General features: G+C 37.2%; 1 protein-coding gene across 12 annotated transcripts in view; it reads right to left on the bottom strand.

Moving 5' to 3' along the window:
* Nucleotides 1–2,094: 2,094 nt before the first annotated feature.
* The window catches only part of DGKH (diacylglycerol kinase eta), a 193,421-nt gene continuing 172,130 nt past the window's right edge, over nucleotides 2,095–23,385 (bottom strand). For 8 of the 12 annotated variants that reach the window (XM_040541214.1, XM_040541225.1, XM_040541288.1 and 5 more), the window contains 4 exons: nucleotides 21,605–21,724; nucleotides 21,176–21,284; nucleotides 19,601–19,731; nucleotides 2,095–12,672 (listed from right to left, as the gene is read on the bottom strand). In XM_040541214.1, coding sequence (XP_040397148.1) covers nucleotides 12,583–12,672; nucleotides 19,601–19,731; nucleotides 21,176–21,284; nucleotides 21,605–21,724 — 450 coding nt within the window. In that variant the 3' untranslated portion in view covers nucleotides 2,095–12,582. The remainder of the gene's footprint in view (nucleotides 12,673–19,600; nucleotides 19,732–21,175; nucleotides 21,285–21,604; nucleotides 21,725–23,385) is intronic. The other 4 variants (XM_040541272.1, XM_040541266.1, XM_040541281.1 and 1 more) reach the window with 1 other exon arrangement.

Below are 23,385 nucleotides of genomic sequence, written 5' to 3'. Positions count from 1 at the left end.
AAGCAGATCAACAGTCACAGCTAACTCGGTGTCACCTGCAAACCTACTGAGGGTGCGCTTGATCCCCTCATCCAGATCATTGATAAAGATACTGAAGAGAAGTGGCCCCAGTACTGAGCCCTGGGGGACCAGTGACCGGCCTCCAGCTGGATTTAACTCCATTCACCACGACTCTTTGGGCGCAGCCATCCAGCCAGTTTTTACTCAGTGAACAGTGCATCCAAGCCATTAGCAGCCAGTTTCTCCAGGTGAATGCTGTGGCAAACAGTATCAAATCCTTTGCTAAAATCCAAGTAAACAACTCCCACAGCCTTTCCATCATCTACTAAGCATGACATCTTATCACAGAAGGGGATCAGGTTAGTCAGGCAGGACCTGCCTTTGATAAACCCATGCCGACTGGGCTTGATCACCTGGTTGCCCTGTATGCGCTGTGTGCTGGCAGTCAAGATGATCTGCTTCATGATATTCCATGGCATCAAGGGAATCTCTATTTGATTTCACGTTTTAGACACGACATCTATATGGCCCTTTTTGATAAATTTTCCAGGCAAGAATTCTATTAGATTTGCTTCTAGGAGTTTCATGCCTTCAGGAGTTCTGATTTAAACTCTGACATGTCTATCACCTCTTGTTTTCAGAGGTGATAGACATGTCAGATAAATTCTGTCATAGGGGTTAAAAGCCCAATTTCAAAGAATTTATCATCAGGTATTCAGTGTCATTGGCATTAACAAATTGATTAAACACAAGTACTAAAATATACATTGTGGTAGGGAGTTCATCCATTTAACCAGAATCTTTTTAATGTAATTAAAAACTTCCTTAAGTACATATCCCAAGTTAAAGTTTATAACAAAACCACTTTTTCAACACTTTGAATTCTTAGTCACATAAATCTAACATACAGACACGATGAATTACATGAAACCTATTTGTGTTGTATCTTATTGCCAGAAGTAATTCTAGAGAATTCATGGTGTCAATGCACCATCATGTTCAGTCTCCTCATACAGTGCAGAGACACCCCAGAAGCATCCCCCACTTTAGCTCATTGGCTATTTTTCCTAATACAGCCTGTCATTTAGTCCATGGCTGTGATTATTACAACCAACCGTTTAGGATTTATTAAAGAAATGGAATACACACAAAACACCCCTAAAATTAAAGTACAAGCTTTGATCCTACAAGATTTACAAGCACCTGGAGTCCACTGTTTGCTAAAACCGCCAGCTCTGACCTTTAAACAATACGGGTTATCCATAAAAATGCCTCTCACATATACACTCACATCAGGACAACAGGAACCTGGCTCCCTAATCAACTGGCTTGAGCTCACGTACACTGTACCTTGTCTTCTGCATATGCCATTGATCGTAGTTACTTTCACATCACGTCTTGTGTTAAGTGCTAGCCTAGTAGCTCACTGACCCACAACACAGCAGATGATCATTGCCTGCAGAATTGCGCTCTGTCTTCAGCTCTTGGCGTGGAATCAGCTCCAGTGACTGTTTACCTGGGTTGGAGTTATAGAGGTTCAGCATATACTACCAGGAAAAAATGTGTTTGTTTTACTGCCACTGACCTTGGAGAAATGCATATTACGTTTTAACGACTGTTGTTACTATGGATGCAAGTGTAAATCTATTTTTACAGTTAATACGCTGTATGCCGGCAAGACCTAGCGGAAGATCCCTGCAAATGTAAACACCTACATGCACAGTGACCTACTTACTAGTTACATTGGGACTCGCACGTAGCCATATAAAGGATTTTCAAAAGCTGCATTCAAAGCCTGCAATTTAAAACAATTTTAGTGCAATGTTTGGCAGACTGAATAGAAATGATGCTTGATAGTCATTCATCCACATTTTATTTAGCTTTAACATACAGAGTTTTCTTTTAAATTACAAAGGCTTACAGTGTGCCAAGAACTTAATATTGTATTGATTTCAATGGGGAATTTTGTTTTAGATTTGATGACATTGCTACCAGCCCACATTTTGAGTGGATAACATCTAAAATTCAGTGTAATGGTGTTGAAGGATCTCCATCAATTTCCAGACACAGAAAGAATTCAAGGACTTACATACATCGAATGTATTCTGTTTATTTGAGAAGGAAGATCTCATATGAGTGCCCATTATACAAGGCATCTCTTATCATGTACAATAAAATCAACCATTGCTTCCAGCAGAATACAAAAATACACATCTCAGTGACTTCCATACAATAATAAATATGTAATCATGCATTCAACAATAAAAAGGCACGGAAAACTGGTCACTTAGTAGTCATAAAAATTACTAACTATATTAACAAAGCCACCCAAATTATCTGTACAAGGAAATGTAACAATATATTCCAAAGGTGAAAACACATAAAACATCTTTAAAATAGTATATGCAATAAATACCTCAATTGTTTTAATATATTAAAAATAAAACTGTGCCATTGTAAACAGTATGTAAACAAACAAAATTCACTGTTCCTTACCATTATTACAAGTAAATAAAGCCAAAAGTTACACCCCTGCTCTGTTAGATATACTTCATTGGCAAGTTTTGTCAGGCAGTTTAAAGTTTTACTCTTTTCTGCAGCAAACAGAGCCCACTATGTGTGTAATTGTAAGTACAATAGCAATTGCTAAGCTTCAAAACTGACTACCCAGAATGTAGTAGGTCATTAAACAGCCAGAACTGAAACCAGAAAAAGCAATTTTTTTTTTTCAGTGTTACGGACAAATTAACTTATTTATACTGCATACAACAGTGTCAGTAAAACTTAGCCACTCATAGACCACCACTCATCTATAGGTCTCGGGGGCTGTTCAGGCTGGTAAGCATCCTTCCTGCCCCAGGCAGAGCCAGCAAGGCATACCAAGGGTAACCAGCTTGCCCCCAGTCCTACCAACCTAGCATCAGGAAACCAAAAGCAGAACCCTGACCTCCAGCCCCTGCCTCCTCATTTCCTCTGATATCCTGTACTCGTCATGGCCTTTCAGACAAATAACATCGAGTCCTGAACCCCATTCCTGATTACAATTACAGAAAGACAATGCACATGCAAAAGGAAAGCTATCTGCTCACTTGGGCACCCACCTGCTCCCACTAATAACCATGGAGACTGACCACAGAGGGAGCACAATGGGAGCTTTTATCCCAAATCTGCAATCAGATCCCCATTACCAGACCGGCGAGCCCAGGCAGAGCCCTGTGTAGCCTTCGTAAGCCACTGCTGATCATTCTTCTGAGGTTTCTACAGCCAACAGAGACAAAATCCTGGAAAGTTCAACCAGCGTGCATACTTCCTTCCTTATTAGCAAGGGGAAGAGTGTGAATCGGAATATTATCCTTTCTTAAACAAAGTTACAGCAAAAGAAGCCTAGGGGTGGGCATTCTGTACAGATGTCTTCAGAAGGAGCCTCACAGGGGAATAAGGCTGGCTCCCTACTTCTTCAGCTTCTGATAACATTTGATAACATTGTTGATAACTACCTCATTTTGCAAGTCTTACTGTATCCCCAGGATGGCTACCTACAATGAATGCAAACTTACCTGTTCCAGACACATATATTTCAAAGTGCACAATAGCTCTTGTTTGAAAACAAAATTTTTAGCCTCAGATGAAAAAAAAAAATAATAATAATTTGTATTTATTAGGCTGTTACACAGCCTTCTGTCTCTTTACAGGAAGAATATACTTGGAGCATACAGAATTAAAAGATACCCTGGAAGGGGATTTAGGAAGCACTGCATTACAGTATTTTTCCTCCCTGGTGCTAGAAGAACCGATCCTTCTGTCTCTTAATAAGTGCTTTCTTTAATGTCAAGCAGTTGTCTGACTTACCCTACCACTTAATATTTGCATAATTGTATTCACTCATGAAATATTAAAAGAATAATTCTACAGACTGGCTCTGAAGATACCTCCATGTCTTGATTAGAAGTTTAAAACACTATATAATATAGGATTGGGTTGGTTTTTTTGTTTGTTTAGATAAGGTACTTTTGGACAAGGTTCTTTATGTTTCATTCCAGATCAGCAGAGCCAGGTGAACTGTATAAATAATTCTTCACCTTCACTTACTACACTGCATGCCATCTTTGTGGAGAAAGATATGAAAAATGATCTATTTTTTGAAGATTCTATATTAAATCTTACAAAAGTTATTTTAGAAGCTATTTTCTTAGACATATTCAAGGACCAGAACAATGAAAAAGTCTGTACATTCAATGAGCCATGTATTCCCACCTGTGTTGTATTTTGCAGGTTCTGTAAAAAAATCCAAATAGCAACTGCAGATTTCACATTGGGAAAAATAAATACATTTCAGTCATTCAAAAAAAAAAATCACAGTAGGAAAATAGCCAGTAAACAATAGATTCAGAGGGGTTTAATCTTGGCCCCAGTGAGATCAATAGGAGTTTTGCCAAGGATTTCAACAAAGCCAAAATTTCACCCAGAATCTTGTACAATTCTTTAGCTGACAACAATCATAAACATCCTGCCACTCCATTGTATAAGTTAAATATTAATAAGCATCTGTAAACATCCTGCAATTCATCTGATATAAAAATATTATAATAAAAACAATGCATCATCTCAAGCATTGTATATATTTAAGTTTTTTGGCTCTACACACAAGTTGTTGTCATTATACTGGGCGAAACCAGGGTATATATATATATACATATATATGTACAGGTGTGCGTGCACACGCTACCAACTAGATACTGCATATATACACACATGCACACGCAAATACTGGCAAGAGAACAACATTCATAGGTATGGCATTCAGAAGTCTACCAATGATCAGTCTGATGATGACTTTCATGTGAAGAACAATTTCTACCTATTCAAATCTCTTGTAGGCTTACACGTCAATGCTAAAACTAAAATACATGAGCAATCTCGAAGGGGGACTAAAGTGCTGTTTGAAGCCAAGCACACGTGTAAGTGCCAACAGTCTGTGGCCTTAGTCTGCATATTTGCAAAGACAACGAATTTCCCCGGGGGTAAGCAGGACCAAGGGGAAATGAACAGCAGAAGCTACTGAGCACACAGCTTGGACAAGATGACCTCCACAGCTCCTTTACAACCTAAACTATCCTTTGATTCTGTGATTTTTATTTTTTTTTTCCACCTGACTAGAACAGTACAAACTACGTTATGTATTTTCATCTTCTAATCGATGAAAGCGGAAAAAAAAAGCGGAAAAGCAGAAATTGCTTATTTCAGCTTTTTGCTTCAGAATACATTCAGAGCCAAACATATGAGCTATGTAGAAAACTATAGTGTCACATCTCTGAATGGGATGCATCCAGCAACATTTACATGTGGACTTTATGCATTTACTCAAGCAAATAAGTGAATGTTATTGCAGAACTAATGGCTGCACTTGGCTGGAATACTACTTTAAGAGACAAGCCTGGCTAATAAGAGAAACCTCATGTTGTGCTAGGATCCTCTCAGTACCTCTGGAAGACCCTTAGAAGAAATTAGCTTTTTGAAAATGCCAGAACACCCACAGCAATTCCATAGCACTCAGATTTAAAGATAACCTACTCTGGACATCCTATGGAAACTTTCTACCCTTCCCAAGTGAAGAATACCAATGAATGTATTCTGAAAAAATAACTGTCAGTGGAGAGAGATAAAGCAAGTGCTTACTTATACTCTGAATTTTACTGGTATTTAAGACACTATATGTTTATTTTTTGGATTTTACTGGTATTTAAGACACTGTTTATTAAGATAGTTGATATGTATGTGAGTTATGGTACAACATAAAGAATATTGAAATACCTACTTCAATAGAGAGAGATGGCATCTTGTGAGAGGACAGTGCCACTGGAAACCTTCTGGGCGAGTGTCTCCACATCTATGTACTCATCATAAACATTCACAAATCATCTGAGAAGAAGCTCTGATATCTTAAAAATCTCACTAAGACCCCCCCATGTCATATCTTGTCAGCACATGTATTCTCCGTCATAGAAGAAACAAAACCAAGCAGCTTCTAAGAGTTTTCTTCAAACTCTATATTCACATAATAATTGACCACAGCTGCAATGAGAAGCAGTCCCACGCCAAGCTTACTGCAACTAATGCAGGGAGGGAGAAAAACATAGTATTACCTATAACCCTTTCCCTGTTAAAGTCATTATCAGCTTATTAATAACTAAAAAGTTTCCAATCTAATTATTCTAGTTGACTAAAAGTAGGATTTACAATGCTAATTCCCTTCAAATGTTCATAGTAGGGATTTGGGGCATTGTGGAGGTCTTTATTTGGTAAAAAATAAATGAATAAAATGGCTTTAAGCTTTGTACCATATTTTACTTTCAGTTTCTTTTCAATCCTATCACTAATCTTTCAGTCATACTACAATATTTTTCCGAAGTATTTGTTCTGTAGAATTATCACTTGCATACCTGTCCTACTAATAGCTATCGTAAATTCTAGTAGTTTCAAAAATCTGACAGAGTTGATGAAGTTACCCAAGCACTTCTCTTTCAAAGGGCATTCAAGTAGATAGTGTTAATTGTTAGCGCGATGGCAAACTAAATCACACTTTCAGCAGGGATTGCAGGAGTACAACCTGGAGGATTTTAGCTCACCATGGCTATAGGAGACTTAGAGGCCTGAAGCCTTGGTTAGTCTAGGAGACCTCCTGGAGCATCCTACAGATCTTTCCTAGCCTGCCTGTCCAGCTATTCTGAATGGAAAGTGGGGGAGACGTGTGAGGGTCTCATCTTGCCAAGCAGCTGGGAAGTTATCCAGTCACAGGAGCTGGGAAGCAGTGTGGGAACATGAGTACAGACACGACCTGTGTTAAATACAAATTACACACCAGCTTCTTCTGCCCTTGCTAATATAAGCAAAAGGTTACATGAACATGAACTCAAACTCCCACCCAAATGCTTACATAAAAAGTGTGTGTCAACTGGGAAACAATGTCTTCAACTATTTGAATGAGATTTTTATCGTTCTACCATGTGAATATATGAATTTTCTCTTGGCTGCTCTGAAGGTGGTAGCTCTTTAAGCACTGCAGCTAAATTCATTACAGTTTGTCCAGGAATACTCCCAGGTCGGTAATCGCCAGCATTTTGCTAGTTTGCTAAAGTGTTAACAGTGCTGATATATATATACATACATACATATATATATATACACACACACACTTTTACAGATAATGAAAGGATCATGTTTTGAGTTTAGTTCTACATATTTAAAAAAAAAATTCAAATGAATTTTTTTGATTATAATATTGCGGGCAATCAATTTAAGCCTACAAAAGTTACTGTGAATGGTGGTATTAACTCCAACTGGCAGCAGGAATACTCCTGGAACAATCCAGATGGTTTCCAAATGGAATACAATTTCTGAGAAACAGACTGGGCTTCTGTATGGCAGAAATGAGCATTTCAAGTACATAAGCTAACCATTAACAGAGCTATTAAACCTAATGCAACAGTAGTAGAAAAGAACTAGAAAATTTTTTTTTCCTTTTTGTAGAAAAGATCAAGTTCCACACTATGCTCTATATATAAATACATGAATTTATACAACCAGTAAAGATCTTCTATTGATAATTACCACATGATGCTTTATCAATCCTACTGACACTCATTCAGCTCTGAAGAGGCAGCAGACAGATTTAAAGTCCTGTCCAAACTCCTCTGCTTCCTTGAGTCATCAAAAACTCCTCCTTTTACCTAAGACAGCAATACAGTCATTTACAGTTCCTGCAAACATCAAATCTTTGCAGTTAGCATAAGCAGCATCAAACCTTGATGATATGAAAATCATACCACAAAACATACAATCTATGAAAACAATCAAAAAATGGGAGAGCCCATGGTATAAATGCAACACTCAGGACATGGCAGTTGAGAGGTATGTTGGGGTGAAAAAATAAAAACAAAATTAATACAGTTTTCTGGGGCTCTCACTGACATAAGTGACAAGATGATTTCCTGGTTGTACACTAAATATATTGCTCCAGCTCAGTTATCCTCAACAACATACATTGCTTGCAACTTTAACTTTCACAAATACACTTTACACTGCTAATTATTAGTTACCAGAACTCTCAAACTTGTATTCAAGAACTTAATACTCAGGGGCACAGATAGAGCAATGGAGAAAAAGCAGCAAACATTAGTAATGCAATCATTAATAGCAAGCATCAAGCAAAACGGAATCACTGTGGGTTTTGTTGTTGTTGTTGTTTTTCTTGTATGTCCTTTGTGAAATTATCTATATATAATACGTAGTTTTAAATTTATTTTAAAAGTAACACTGCTGTACTTCCTCTCCTAGTTGGTTTAAATATTACTTTTCCATTACATGTGAAGGTTTCCCGTCTAGATGCAATGAAAAATGCTGATTACTTTAGCCTTGCAACAAGATCAGTGCATTATCAGGGCATAATGAAATTTTCATTAAGTGAATGAGCATCACTGAGTTCAACTAAAAAGTAAAACCTGTCAGGTTTTGTATTTCTCTACAAAAAGAAAAAAAAAAGGAATATATGAAATGGGACATTATAAAAAATAAAATAGAATAAAATAAATAAATTCCTCTTACTTGAATTACAATTACAAACATTACAGCCTGAATTTCCTTGGGCAGGGATGGAGATAGAAAGATGTTTTCTGTTTATTATTTATAGGGCCAAGGATATTTACTCCAGTCCCAAAGTAAGAAAATACTGGATTAAAATTGTCTGGGAAGGTTTTTGATCACATGCTTTATCTTTTACTGTTCTTCCAGAGGTTTAAAATATTTTTCTTTGAAAGAAATAGGTGTTTAGGAGAAAAAATAATGGTTAGGGAGAAATACACAAAAACGTATCATAAAGAAAATTTACAGTTGCCATCATAGTAAAAAAATCATTTTTGAACAAGTTTTTTTCTTCAAAGTATTGTAAAAAAATAAATAAAACCATGAGCTTGCCTTACTTCATTCAGTTTCTAAAAAGATAAAAAGAAGGCGTTACGTATTACAAAGGCAATACATGCATCACCCAAATCAGAGGCTGCTATAACAATTGAACACAACAAGCTGGAAAAAAAATCTACTTGAAAATGACAAAACATAAACACGTGCTAAGCGATCTACTGTCATTTAAAAACCTTCTCTTCCACTTTCTGAAGCATAGACATTAACCTACATGAATACCATCCACTTCAAAAAATGTTGATTGCTTGGCATTGCCTTCACAGATTTTAAGGTATGCTGACTGACCACAGAGGTTAAGTATATCGGACTATTGGGAAAAGAAAAATTAATCCAGTAAACACTATACAGTGTTTTTTGTCTTCATGAATCTAGCATGTTGAAGCAGGCTCCACAAAAGCTACTGGGATTAACTAGTTTTCTAGAAAATTAACTACTTCTAGGGAATTGGCTTATCTTATTTGTATTGAAATATTAGGAAGTATGCTTTAAAGCCCTTTAAACATTGGGATTAAATTATAAAGAATTCTGTTTGCTAACATACAATCTATGTATGTCTTTCAGTTCTAGGAGCTGAGATTTTGACAGTGCTAAGGAAAAAAACAATACTTGGAAATCTGCAATAATCATGAGATAGTTAACACTGTGTTAACACGTCACATAAGACAGTTATAACCCATGACCTCAGTAGCAAAATCCCATAAAATATTTTGAGCCTCCTTATCAAATGCATTTGGAATTGATATTCAAAACTATTCTAAGGCATAGAGCTGCATAAAATGTGCTCTCCTGGGCATACAGATCATGCTATTAAATATAGCATAACTGATGATTAAAATACTTTTTCTATTTGCACATTTAAAAAAACCCTTTGCTTTAGGACAATCAAAGTTGAATTCTTTGGTGGTCACTTAAAAAAATGGAATTTTGCAAAGACAAGTTGTCCTATACTGAGGTAATCTAAGAGTGTCATAAGAAAATTGCATTACAAAATAACACTTGGTCATTCTCCCTGCCTGAAAGCACCTCTGATTTTTTAATATACTCATTTTGGCCTCTATAGCCATCATCATGTTGCCTTAAGATATCCTGCTCTATAGCCCATCTTACCACATTGCATATAGCAAGACTGAAAGTTGTGGAGAGGGTGAATCCTACAATCAGGAAAGCAAAGAAAGTTCTTTTATGAATTACATCCTTGACTTCACCAGGAATACTAACTACATCGTCTACCATAACATCGACATATTAGAATGCTGCTGCACATTAAAATATATCACAGCTTACAGAGACAGAAAAAAAAAAAAAGGAGAAAAGGAAATACTACTTGTGAAGACTTGACAGATGCCATCTGAACATCATTAAAGGGGTCAACGTCAAGTACATTAAAAAATATATCTTTCCATTGTTTGCATAACTTTCCATTGTTTACATATGCTTTTAATACAACAGCATGAAAATAATGTCACTTGACAAGCAGCTTTTGTGTTGTTTTTTACTGAAAACCTAATGGAACATAGCCCTTTACTTTTGTTTGTTGACCAGAACAATCGATTATGTCCACAAAGCTCCCAGAGTGGTGCTGGTTTAACCTACAGCAGCAAGAGCACATAGTACTCCAACTGGATATAAACGAAGACTGTTTTACTGCTTTTTAACATCGCTTGTGATAAAACAATGAAGTGAACACATCTGATTTTCCAAGGGATGATTCCCATCATCCTCATGAGAAAAGGATGACAAAGCCAGGATGTGGTACGTGACGTTGTCCCCTTTAAATGGGGAAAAGCTTTTGACCAAACAAATGAAACCTTACTCTATTGTCTACTAGGAAAACAGAAATACATATTAGCATACTCCTTAACCTGTAAGAATCAACAAAGATACTTGATAAAGCATAAGTCAAGTGTTCCTCTGGTGGGAATGCCACGTTGATCAGAACAGCAAGGAGACAAAGGTTCTGGGCGAGTTCTCTGGCATGTGATGCAATATCATCTCATCTCAAACATTTAAGTATTTTTTTTGTGTCTTAATCCCTAGATATATTTCATATTTATATAAAATATAAAGCACATTATTTTTCTACTGGATTAACACTTTGTGAGAAATTAACCAGGAAATTCAATTATGAAGCTATGTTTTGTTTAAGTAAACTGTAAATAACCTTATAAACTCTAGTCTAATGCAATTACTAAACAAAGATGTTTTTCATTTTTTAACCTGTTTACACTCATAGACTATTGGCTTGCATGTGATTCATCTTTGCATGCATAGTGTAAAACTTTAGAGTTTTTAAATTTTTTTTATGATCTACTGATGTAGGAGTGCTGACAAGAAACAAATTGATGTCTTTGTAAAGAAATGCATACATAGAAATTTTTAAATTAATAGTAAATTAGTAATGAGTAAAAGCTTTTACCCCACAAAAATCAAATCAGATGCTACATTTTAACACTTTTCTTACTTATGATAAATACTTTAAATTTTCCCATAAAAATTTTCATTAATCTTTCAACCTGCTTTTAGAACAATAGAATAAATAAAACCATTAGTTCCTACAAGTTCAAATAAGCTACAGATGTTTAAGATAACTGAATAACTACATTAAATGCACCATGAGAAAATTCTTTATAATTTTCCATGCAGGAAGCCAATTGATATTTTTGTGAGGTACCGGTCTTTCAAAAATACTCATAAGTTAGTTACCTGATACACCTTCTGTACATGGTATATTTAAAAATCTAACTGTACAGTGTTTCAATCATATATAATGCATATAATTTGCTGAATATGGCACAAATGCTAAGTTTCCACACCCACACATCCTTTGCCATAGAACACATTTAGGAATAACACAACACTGAAGAATAGAAAAGTGCCTGAAACCAAAAAAAGGACACTCAAGTAGTAATAAATTAAATCTCATTCAAACCGATATAAAAGTTGTTCAAGTGTTTAAAGTATCAGAAGTGTCATGCAACGGAATGACAGACAATTCAGGCAGGCACACCATGCATTACAGTTTGCATTCATGGTATAACAAGGTATCTTTCCCCGTCCTGCGTGGCCCGTGAGTGCGAGGTACCTGAGGTGTTGCTAGACTTGCGTGTTGAACCTCGAAAGTGGCCACCTCTCAGTCTCCTGCACGGGAGGTTTTATGGAAGCCATGCCTGGAAAGGACTACCAGACAACCTCATGCTGTATGGTGGCATCTTGCTGCGTCGTAAAGAGAGGCATACTGAGCTGCATGTAAGCAAAGCGATCATTTCTCGATTATGTTTTCCAGTCAGTGCAGTTCACCATCAACCAACTGATTTACCAAAATGTGCTTATCTGAACTGGCCAAGTTTGCACACCAAGAAAATGCCTTCATGGAACGTATAACCTTTTCCTTTTTTTCTTTTTTTTTCTTTTTTTTTTTTTTTTTGGCACAAATCCTTTTTTGCTCTTGCAACAAGCTGTTCACCATACAATCATTCAGAGACACTAGCCTGTACAAATACACCAGTGCTTATTCTTCCATACAGTATACAAAGACAGCTAAGTGCCTGCAACAGCTCTGCTTCTCCAGCAACTTTCCCTCTCTCTCTCAGGAAAGTACCAGCATAATTACACGTCAGACAAAGGGGTGTTCTTGCCGAGCTCTTTAATTCCCTGGAGAATTCGCTTCATATGACCCACTTTCGTTATCCCCAGGTCCTACAGAAATTAAGCAAAAAGAAAAAAAAAAAAAGAGAGAGAGAGAAAAAAGAAAAAGAAGAAAGTTTATTTACAAAAATGAAAAAAAGGCAACAATTATGATCTAGCCATGCAACAGATGTCTAGAAATGTGCTAACTGCAATCAACATTAACTGGAAAAGATTCTATGGCACTAGCAAGTGTTGCTTAACAAAAACAATCCAACAACAACAAATGCTTAGAGCATACAATGAATCCCTCTCTGTCTGGCAGATGGAAAAATACTTACCTGCAACAATCATAACCGAAAGCTCTGCAATATCTTTCAAAAACATATTTTGCTTGACTTCTAAGTACAAATCCTTTCACAGTTTCTGGAGAAAAAGAACAATCTCCCCCTCCTCTCTAATACAGCAATCAAATGCTCAGTAGGATGTGATGGATTGGAGCTTCTGTCCAGCAATGTCACTTGATCTGTGGCCCTATGATGCCTGTCTTAATCAACAAGCACACACATTCCCAGTTTCTCAAGGGAAAGTGGAAATAACATCTACAGGCATGTAGGACAACTTCCCTTTAGAGAGCAATAGAAAACGTAAGCGTTTGTTTTTCATTCTAAAAAGGTTCAGTCTCCTAATGTGGATATCCATGATGACTAGAGAGCTGGGAGAAATATTCTCAGAGAGATGACAGTCACATCCCAAAGGAAAATATAAAAAGAAGAAATGCAAATCTCTTTGTAGCCACCACTGAAGCAATCATATCAGTTGAAATATTTCTAATACTGTTTTTTTTGGACCCAGCTCTGTGTGAGTGACAACAGACAAGAAATTTTTGCAGTAAAACTCTTCCAGCATTACTAACAGCTTTAACAACATCCTTTTTCAATTTTTACTGGTCCAATGGTCAGAGGAGCAGAATGGGATGCCCAGCTGTGCTAATGATCCCCAACTGCACTAATGAATTTTCATCTCTGTTTGGTGGAAATCTTCTTATGTTATCTGTAAAATCCAGCTTTGAAAAACTCTAAAATCCTTGTGTTGGTCATGCCGTGCAAGTGGCATACTCAAATAGCAGTCCTTTGTAGAATAAACATTATATAAATACATTGTGATTAAGTAAAAGTCTTAGCAAAATTTGCTATCTATTCCTCTGAAATAAGAATCCTTTCATTTTAGTAGGAAAATGTTCCATTATGAAGACATAGAAAAGAGTGGAATTAAGCAGCTTGAAATAATTATTTTTATACAGATTGAAAAACGAAACCATATATAACATTCTGTGCACACTTTTCACAAAGGCTACATCTACCTTTCTACAGCCACAGAAACCTCAGAAAATCTGCACTGCATATTATTTGAAAGTGTTAGTATGAAATTCATTTGTCATTTCTCCAAAACAAGAAGGAGTTGGTAAGATGGGCATGAATTATTTTAGAGTAAATGCACGGATTGAACAGGTGGATTAATTTTCAGAGTCAAGATTGAATTCTGGTTATGTCAGAAATGAAAAAAATGGCTAGTTTTCAGTAGAAAACCAATAATACTACAATACGTCACCATCTTTTACTGAACTTTGGTACAAAAATGTCAACTTTTCAGTGAACTTTTCAGTTCACAATGTGCTCAAGAAAGTCCCCAAACCAAGTGCTATTCATAAACCTATCAGAAAAAAAATGATTCTTTTCACATCGTATTTATATTTATATTATATTATATATATGTTTATATTTATATCTTGTTATATCTTTATATCTTGTTTTTTGCATTTATATCTTGTTTCCGTTAATGAGTGGTCATCTAAGACTAAAAATAAATAAATAAATAAATAAATAAAATACTAATTTTTAAGTTAAGAGACTTGATGTGGGCAGACTGGTTAAACTCATCCAACAATGTTATTAACCTTTTTCATTATAGATTTGTACTTGGAAAATCTTTTCTTATTTATGTCAAACTTAATTTTCCAATTAAACAAAATTATGCACGACTATTGAAACTACTGAAATATACCAGATGCTCTGTGGCAGAAATTCTACCTAAAAAAAACCCTGTATGATACTTTCCAAACCATGAGAAATCATGTGTTAAACTTTAAGAACTTCCTTTTTTTTTTCAGAAACATTTTTCATGAGTAGAACTGCTGGATAAGCAACATAGTGAGGTACTGTCAGACTTCAAAGATAAGAAGAAAGAATCATATTAGTAAAGTCCCAAAAAACTTTGCCACTTTTTCCACCAACCTTTATAAATTATCATCAACGCTAAAATTTTAGTTTTAGTTCCATCCTGAGTGATATTCAGAGACTTACTGAAATCCTGGGGACCCTTTTGTTAAATCCTACCACACTATAAATACATAAATAATCATGCTTATGTAGCAGCCTGGTTTGAAGGAAATTAAGAATTATACATTTCTGACAATAGATACTATCTAGTATTCCCAGTTTACTACTGGAAAGTCTGCAGAAGTTCTCTCATCTCAGACTAAAAGGCAAGATGTAACAGTAGGCTGCTACAGCAGCCTACCATGCATCATTCCCAAGATTATCTCCAAAGATCTCAGTTTTGAAGACAAGACTATAGCCGGAGTTTGAGGAAGAAAACAGCCCTTTTTTTTTTTTTTTTTTTTTTTTTTTCCTTTTCCCAACTATGGCCTTAAAACTACAGGATCACCTCTCCTTATGCTCTCCCTACAAACTTTGGCATTTTTATGCCTTCAGCAGATAAGACTCAAAAAAAAAAATAGGGCAAGAAGAAGATGATGAAAATTCTTGCAACAACTTTCAGGAGTTCTTCATCTGCATTACACAACTGTGATTAGCCCCATCTGCTTAGCCAACAATACGTTTATTTGAGGTTCGCCCCATGGATTTTGCTAAAATGTACCACGAGTATAAAACTACCACGTAATTTATATAAACATTCCTTAATACTAACATCTTCCAGATTAGAAATCTACGCTACTTGCATTCCCAGTGTCAAAAGAAACCACGCATGCCTGAAGTCTAGCAAATCTTACAAACCAATTTCCATGCAAGACCTTTTCCAAAATGCACTACTACTAAAGACAGAGATGAAATGTCAGTCCTCAGCACAGATTTCAGCTTAACACTCACTCCTCCTTAAGCTGGCAAGAGACATGGAAAACCTTCAAGGAAACCAAGGTTGCTCTGGAGTTCTAAGGAGACATCACCCTAGTCCTACCAAATGTGTTGCAGTTCCAGTTATTGCCAAGTTACATGTATAGGGGCAAGCTTGTCAGTGCTAAGTACAACAGCATTTATTTCAGAAAAATCAGAGTCTAGTTTTCAGTTAGTTGCCTTGTTAAAGAAGGTTAAAGAAAATCACAACAAGCCTTCTTTCTGTAGTTTCTACAGCACCGCTCACAATTGACTAGCCAAACTTCCATCAAAGGAAAGAAAATCACATGGATGTAAAAGTCTAAGATTCCCTTAACTAAAATCAAGCATAGGATGCCGGAGAGAGGGTATTACTGGACAGGTTGGATGGAGATAGGTATCTGGTTCCTCCTGGAGATGTCCTCCATTTGCCATCTACCATTAAAAAAGAGCTAACTCAGAATAGGATCCACAAGCTATGCAGCAATGAACAACAGTCTTGGGACCGGTGCTGTTTAATATGTTTATCAGTGACACAGACAATGGGATCGAGTGCACCCTCAGCAAGTTTCCAGATGACACCAAGCTGAGTGGTGCAGTTGATACAAAAGAAAGAAGGGATGCCATCCAGAGGGACCTGGGCAGGCTTGAGAAGTGGCCCCATGTGAACCTAATGAGGTTCAACTAGGCCAAGTGCAAGGTGCTGCACCTGGGCAGGGGCAATCCCAGACATGAGCACAGACTGGGAGAAGAGTTCACTGACAGTAGCCCTGCAGAGGAGGACTTGGGGTTCTGGTGGACAAAAAGCTCGACACAAGCCAGCAGTGTGTGCCCAGAAGGCCAACTGCGTCCTGGGCTGCACCACCAGAGGGGTGGGCAGCAGGGGAGGGAGGGGATTGTGCCCCTCTGCTCTGCCCTCGTGAGGCCCCACCTGGAGTGCTGCGTCCAGGGCTGGGCCCAGCACAAGGAGGGTGTGGGGCTGTGAGAGCGGGACCAGAGGAGGGCCATGAGGGTGGTCAGGGGGCTGGAGCACCTCTCCTGTGAAGACAGGCTGAGAGAGCTGGGGATGTGCAGCCTGGAGAAGAGAAGGCTCCGGGGAGACCTCATGGCGGCCTTTAAGTACTTCAAGGGGGCTTGAAAAAAGATGGAGAGCAACTTTTTGCTTGTGCAGACAATGACAGGACAAGGGGGAATGGTGTTAAACTAAATAATGGGAGATTTAGATTAGGCGTTAGGAGGAAATTCTTTGCTCAGAGAGTGGTGAGACCCTGGCACAGGTTGCCCAGAGAAGCTGTGGCTGCCCCATCCCTGGAGGTGTTCAAGGCCAGGCTGGATGGGGCTTTGGGCAACCTGGTCTGGTGGGAGGTGTCCCTGCCCATGGCAGGGGGTTGGAACTGGGTGATCTTTAAGGTTTTTTCCAACTCAAACCATTCTGTGATTCTCTGACCCTGTGATCTAGTTCTTCATCTAGTTCAGTGATGCATGCAAAGGAAGAGAGTTTCATCAAATCCTTCTCCTTACTGCTTTTTATCTCTACTTTTGACCATAGAAAAGTGGGCCCAGAGGATTCAATTAAAATCACAGAATCACTGAATTGAAAATGGGCAACTGTTTTTCCTGTTGTACACCTGAGAGGTCATAGAGGTAACATGGATTAAGAGACTGTGAATCAATGACTATGCCATTTAGTCTGGCAGAAGCACAAGCCTTGCACTGGAGGAGAAGCTCTAGACAGATTATCACTCACAAAAGCACTGAAGACTCATCTGCACATCTCAATAGCCAAACACAGGACAAATCAGCAGGGCAGCTTGTGATATGTTCCTCATTTTCTATGTATCACACTATACATCTTGACACCAGCTCAGGTCACTGGGCAGAAAACTGCAGGGTCCCTGAGCCATCCTTAATTAGCTACCTGCAGAGATCAGGCCCCAGATGTAATGAACAAGATGAGTGGTCAACTCTGCTATTTAAATTTAGTGTTGCTACATGGAGTGCAAACCACACTTAGCCAAAAGCCTGGCCTACCTTACAAAAAGCACTACTTTGGAAGTTTTCAGCTCTGATAACAACCAGAAGGGCCAATTTTAGTGCAAGACTTCTGCTAGCCCAGATATGCAGAGCAATTAAAACCTGCATAAATGATTCAAGACAGTCGAAGTCTTTCTCTGTGTAGGCTCTAAGACAGATATTTCAGGGTGTTAGCCTTTGTGATGGGGTTTTCTTTAGGCTGAATCCACATCTGTCCTAGCAACAGAGAGAACAGGTTGATGATTACACTGCTGCAGTTATTTACTTGGTTGAAGTGCCAGTCTTCTGAGTATGCAGTCAAATTGGTACCTATTAGGGGCCTCAAACCATGCCTAGTTTAGCACTGGTCTTACTGACCATCTTTGGCAGTTGAACTTGATGATCTTTGTAGGTCCCTCTCAGCTGAACTGTTCTATTTATTCCAACAAATTTGGCATCTTATTTTTATTAAGATTCTTAACATTTTAGCAAAACTTTTTGTTATATGTTGCAGAATCTCCCAGTCAAGCTTTAAATTCGTTCAGTGACGATTCAGAACAAGAACTTGCAAAATCCATCATTGGAATGTTGTGGTGGGTTGCCTGGGAAGTTGCTTACATGGAGGGACTGCACTATCCTGAAAGAAAGGAATTTAACTTCCATGGAAAGAAGCTTAGGCGATCTAATAACAAATAACACACAACAGCTAAAGACATCCTATCAGATGCATCTATCTTGAGCAGCTACTGTAACAGTCACACAATGTAAGCACTACATTATAGTTTAAGGATTTCAAACTATGTAAGAAACTTTATGAAAAATCGCACATGTATATGAAAGTATTGCCCATATCAGGAGACTACTGCACTGTGGCTAGAGCAATGACCTGCACTCTAAACATAAATGTTTGTGATTTATACAATATCCTATTTCCTCTCTTACGTGCTAAAAGCAGTTGCAAAACACATTATCAAGAACTCATTACTACTGAGTTCCTGGAAAAAACTAATGTAATGAATCCCCAAAGATGTAGCCTCTATTACATATAATGGATGCTCTTAAGTCATTCTTGAAAAAGACCAGCGAGCTCGAATAATCTCATACTGCTACGTAACATTTCTCCCTGCAAAACTTACAATCTGACCTCAGAGGAAGAAAGTTTTAGGATATTTGAGACAGTCAGAAAGACAAAATAAAATGTTCTTTTTTAAGTCTATATAGTTAAAATCAGGCAGAGATTGGCTGGGGATGAGAAAACCTACTGTGAAAGTCTACTTTGACATAAAAACACCAATACCATTTAAGTTCAACACCACAGTTTATTAAGCTGCTCATCTCTCTCATATCAACTTTATCCAGTATATATACAAAAAATCACCGGAAGCAGGTGAGCTGCTTGCAGCTGCTGACCTTGCAGGAGATATATTCAAAATTATTATCACCAGCTTAATAAACTGATCCATACCGATCCTGTTTAATGGAAACAGTGATCTCTTGAAGATAACATTATATTACACTGATGTCAGTAAGATATCAAACATGCTTTTCCTATGCCTTCTGACATAAACTATAATGCTATCATTCTACATAAGGTGCAAAAAAGGAAATTTCTGATAACACAGATATTTTTGGAAGCGAGTACAATTCAGCACTTAAGAAATTCAGGCCAAAGGACAGCGCATATTAGTTTATTGCATATCTGCACAGTGTAAGCCAAGCTACAAGCACATAACAAGTGCAGGGAAAGAAGAAAAGTTGGTTGTTGTTTTGTCAAAGAAAATGGTCAATAGCAGAAAAGTAGCACAAGGAAATACCTTAAGATCTCGCCTTTCCAGATGTAAAAGCTCAGAGCCTCGGATGTCATGGCTGATGAAGATTTCTTTGTACTCTCCCAAACTGAGCAGATCCAGCCAAGCAGCAACTTCATCTGTGCCCCATTTTTGAACTACCAAAGTTAAGAGCAAAACCCCCTTAATTTCTACATGCTCAAATGCATTACAAGCAAAGGTTAGGCCAAAGAGAGTGGAAAACAGAGTAGAATTGCCGTGCTAGCAAAGGGAAAGGTTAGAGGTGTCATTTCCAGAAAAAACGACAATTTCCTTTATACATGCAGGTTACAGGTTAGCAGTTAACATGAGAAAGTATCTAAACAAAGTTGGGGTTCTTTGCTTTGCAGCCATGCTTTCAGCTTTACTACAGTTTCTTCAGTAAAGCCTTTAAAACCTCATGTCTCAACAAATTCACATTAAACAATCTTAGGATCAGTGACGCAAAGTCTAATGTTCTACTTTATACCATTAATTTATTAGTAGTCATCCAGGAAGAGGAGAAGCCTTCAAAAACTAATCAACATGTAAAATTAATATATAAACCATACCTCAGATATAGCAATGGCAGCAAGCAAGTCCAGTTTTAATCAACAGTTTCTAGTATTAATTAATGCTACAAGTATTCTTTAAACTATTGTGTTACATGGGTCATTAATAAGCTCTCTGTAAAACATTGTTCTCTAAGGTTAGTTGCCCACATTAGTCCTAATAAGAGCACGTTTATTGAAAAAAATAAAATAAAAAGCTATGCTACTTATTGCTATAATTTTGCAACTTCGTTCAATGCTGCTTTAGTTTTAAAGTGAAGTCAATCAGTCTAATCTGAAACTAAAGTCTAATCAACAATGGCAAGATTTTGCAGATTGTCCATTAAAAACACAAAGATGTAGAAACAGTTTTAGGGCCATCTGATCACTGATTAACTCCTGGACATAATATTAAGGAAGTAAGTTCATGGATAATGGTGGGAAGAGAGGAGGGTGGAGTTTGTTCAAATTACTAATTAAAATATCAATATTGACTATCATGGCTTTTTGTTTGACTTGCCTAAATCACTGAACTTGAAAACCACCTGAAATTTAAGACTAACTGGTTAATTAAACGAGTGTGATAAAGGTATTGCACAGCTTCTGAAACTAACTTGAAAAACCTGAATTGGAGCTTCACGGGGAAATTGTGGGTCTACATATGGCTTGTATTGCTATGAGTTAATCAACTGCAACCACCAGCAAAGACACAGGTCCTGTTTCATGATAAAACAGTAGCTATCTATATATTTTTGCAGTAGTTCTTTGGTTCACCTGGAAGTCATGGGGTCCTACTGAATGCTTTCTAAACGCATTAAAGGAATGTTCATCCTAATGAAGATGCCAACTAGTTCAGTTGCCTCTCAATTTATCAGGGTCAGGACTTTACTCTTAAGTAGAGCATATAATTGCAACTCTTACTGAAAATACGAAACAAACAAACAAACAAAAAAAAACAACCAGCCCACAGACAAACACAAAATCACATTTTCCCCAAATGTTATTATTTTTCTTGTAATTTCAAAACACATACCAGGCTGAGGGCTGGTCTTATGCTTCTGAATTTTTTCTTTTTTAAACTTTGGCACTATGCGAAACACTGTACTTCTGTTGTTTCTTTTAGCATAATCCAAAGGAGGATCCTGCATGAAAGAAAGACATAGTTACCTTTAATTAACAGAAAACAACAGTTAAATTACATACTTCAAATGGTTTTACTTCTGTAAAGAATTATGTAAGGATTTAACTCCATACAAGTTTAATTTGCTAAATAACCATTTGAAGCCTTTTAAAATCATAAGAGGGAACAGAACGCAAAAAAATGCCCTAAGCTTTGAGGCTTGCTCACAGCAGACAGAAATGATCTAGCATCATTACTGGAATTGCCTCTCCACATTATGAGTCTAACTTACTCTTCCCTCTTAAAAATAAAGTTTAATTAGAAAGTATTAATCAAACTCACCTCATCATCATTTGGTTGAAAAACATAATAAAGCCAAGGTATCTCAGCAAGTTTTCTCAACTCTGTCTCCACGCTGTGCAAAGCATCAGACAGCAGCTCTTCATGGGGAGCTTCTAACTGCTGTTTATAAATAGGCCAGAAAAATAGTACTTTTAGATTTGTTACCATATAACTTTTTATATCCGGATATGTTGTTACCACACACAAACAGATGACTACATTTCAGCAAATGTAAATGAACGGTGAAAACAAATATTCTTACCAACTTAAATTTTCCTTCAGAGGCATTTCAGACCACCCTGACATGACATTTAGTATAGACCCATTCACCACACTCATGAGCCTTCATAGAACAGAAGTTATCTGATAACACCAACACTAGACCACAACATTGGAAATGGTAATTTCCAGCACAAGTGAGTAAAAAACTGACCAGAAGGACAATAGCCTGGAAAGTCTTTGTATGAAATGTGATGTTAAAAAAAAAAAAAAAAAAAAGTAGATGGTAGTAAGCCCAAGTGATTATTTGCAGATTTCTTTATATGATAGAACACTTATACGTGGTCAGGTAAGAGGAAATGGATCTTGTGCCATGGATCTCTAAGACATGCTTGCATCATGGATCTCTAAGACACTCAAGGATCTCTTGGAATGGATTTCCAAGGCATTTCATTCCCAAAGACATCCCATTCCCAAAGGCATTCCAGTGGTGATACGAGATCTGAACTACCCCTTCTTAATAGGTGAGACGTGGAGCCACTTCAGCCACTGCTACTGGCTGAAGGTGTGAAGGAACAGGCACCAGGCATGGAAGGGGAACAGGACTGCAGCCTCTGAGGGGAGACAAAAAGCCAAAGTGAAAGCCAAAGAGGAAATGAAAGTATAAAAAGCTTGGGACTTACTGACCTATAGGAATTTGGCTCTATCAACACTTTGAGAATCCTATGGATGTATCAGTTTTCCTCCGAACCTTGGTCAGAAAACCACGTTCTGCAGCTGTTGTGTGAGTGAAATTTGTGTGGAAAGGATAAGGCAAACAGCTCATCCAAGGCAAAGCTGTTTTGGGCTTATCTGGGGTTGCTGAAGCACCATTTTGAGATAAAGTGTTGAATACTGGAATGAGTTGTCTGGAATCACTAAGTAAGCAATCTGAACATCCATTTTTCTCTTTGAAGTAAAAGTAGGCCCAAAGCAGTTCAGAATATCTTTTTGAAAAGATCTAATGAAGTTATGTACAAATTAATATATTTTTAAAATGGATTTGTAAGAGCATCTTTGATCTCCAGTGCCAGAAAAAGATTTTGACTTTTTAGGTTTTTGGAGATAAATTACAAGTCCCCACTAATTTATCCTACCTAACAGAAACTTTTTTCTTTTCCTTCAATAGTTTGCTTATATTACCACTTTTCAGAGCAGAAACCATCATTAGTAAGATATCACTGTTTAGTATAGTTACATTGGAAATATTAGTTCCTCCTTGCTATAGTGTTCTTTTCTCTTCTGAAGTCCATAGAACCTGGGGAGAGAATTCAATCCCTATAAGCAGACTGACCTTTCTTTTGCCTTACATTTTTTTGAGTTTGAATGTTTAGATGATTTTGAGGATGACCCACTTGTCTTTGAGGAAGTTACAAATTTTCTTGTGTTTTCATTTTTAAAAATTATTTATGAAGTCTTGTATTTTTATATAAATGACTGAATTTCTCTCTCAATAAGCACTTATCTAATTGCTTGATTCTCAAAGGGAAATGTTTTGCTTAGGGCCAAGAAACTCTCACTCA

The sequence above is a fragment of the Cygnus olor genome, chromosome 1 (genome assembly GCF_009769625.2).
Source record: "Cygnus olor isolate bCygOlo1 chromosome 1, bCygOlo1.pri.v2, whole genome shotgun sequence".
Lineage (NCBI taxonomy): Eukaryota > Metazoa > Chordata > Aves > Anseriformes > Anatidae > Cygnus > Cygnus olor.
This window is presented reverse-complemented; position numbering and strand designations above follow the sequence as displayed.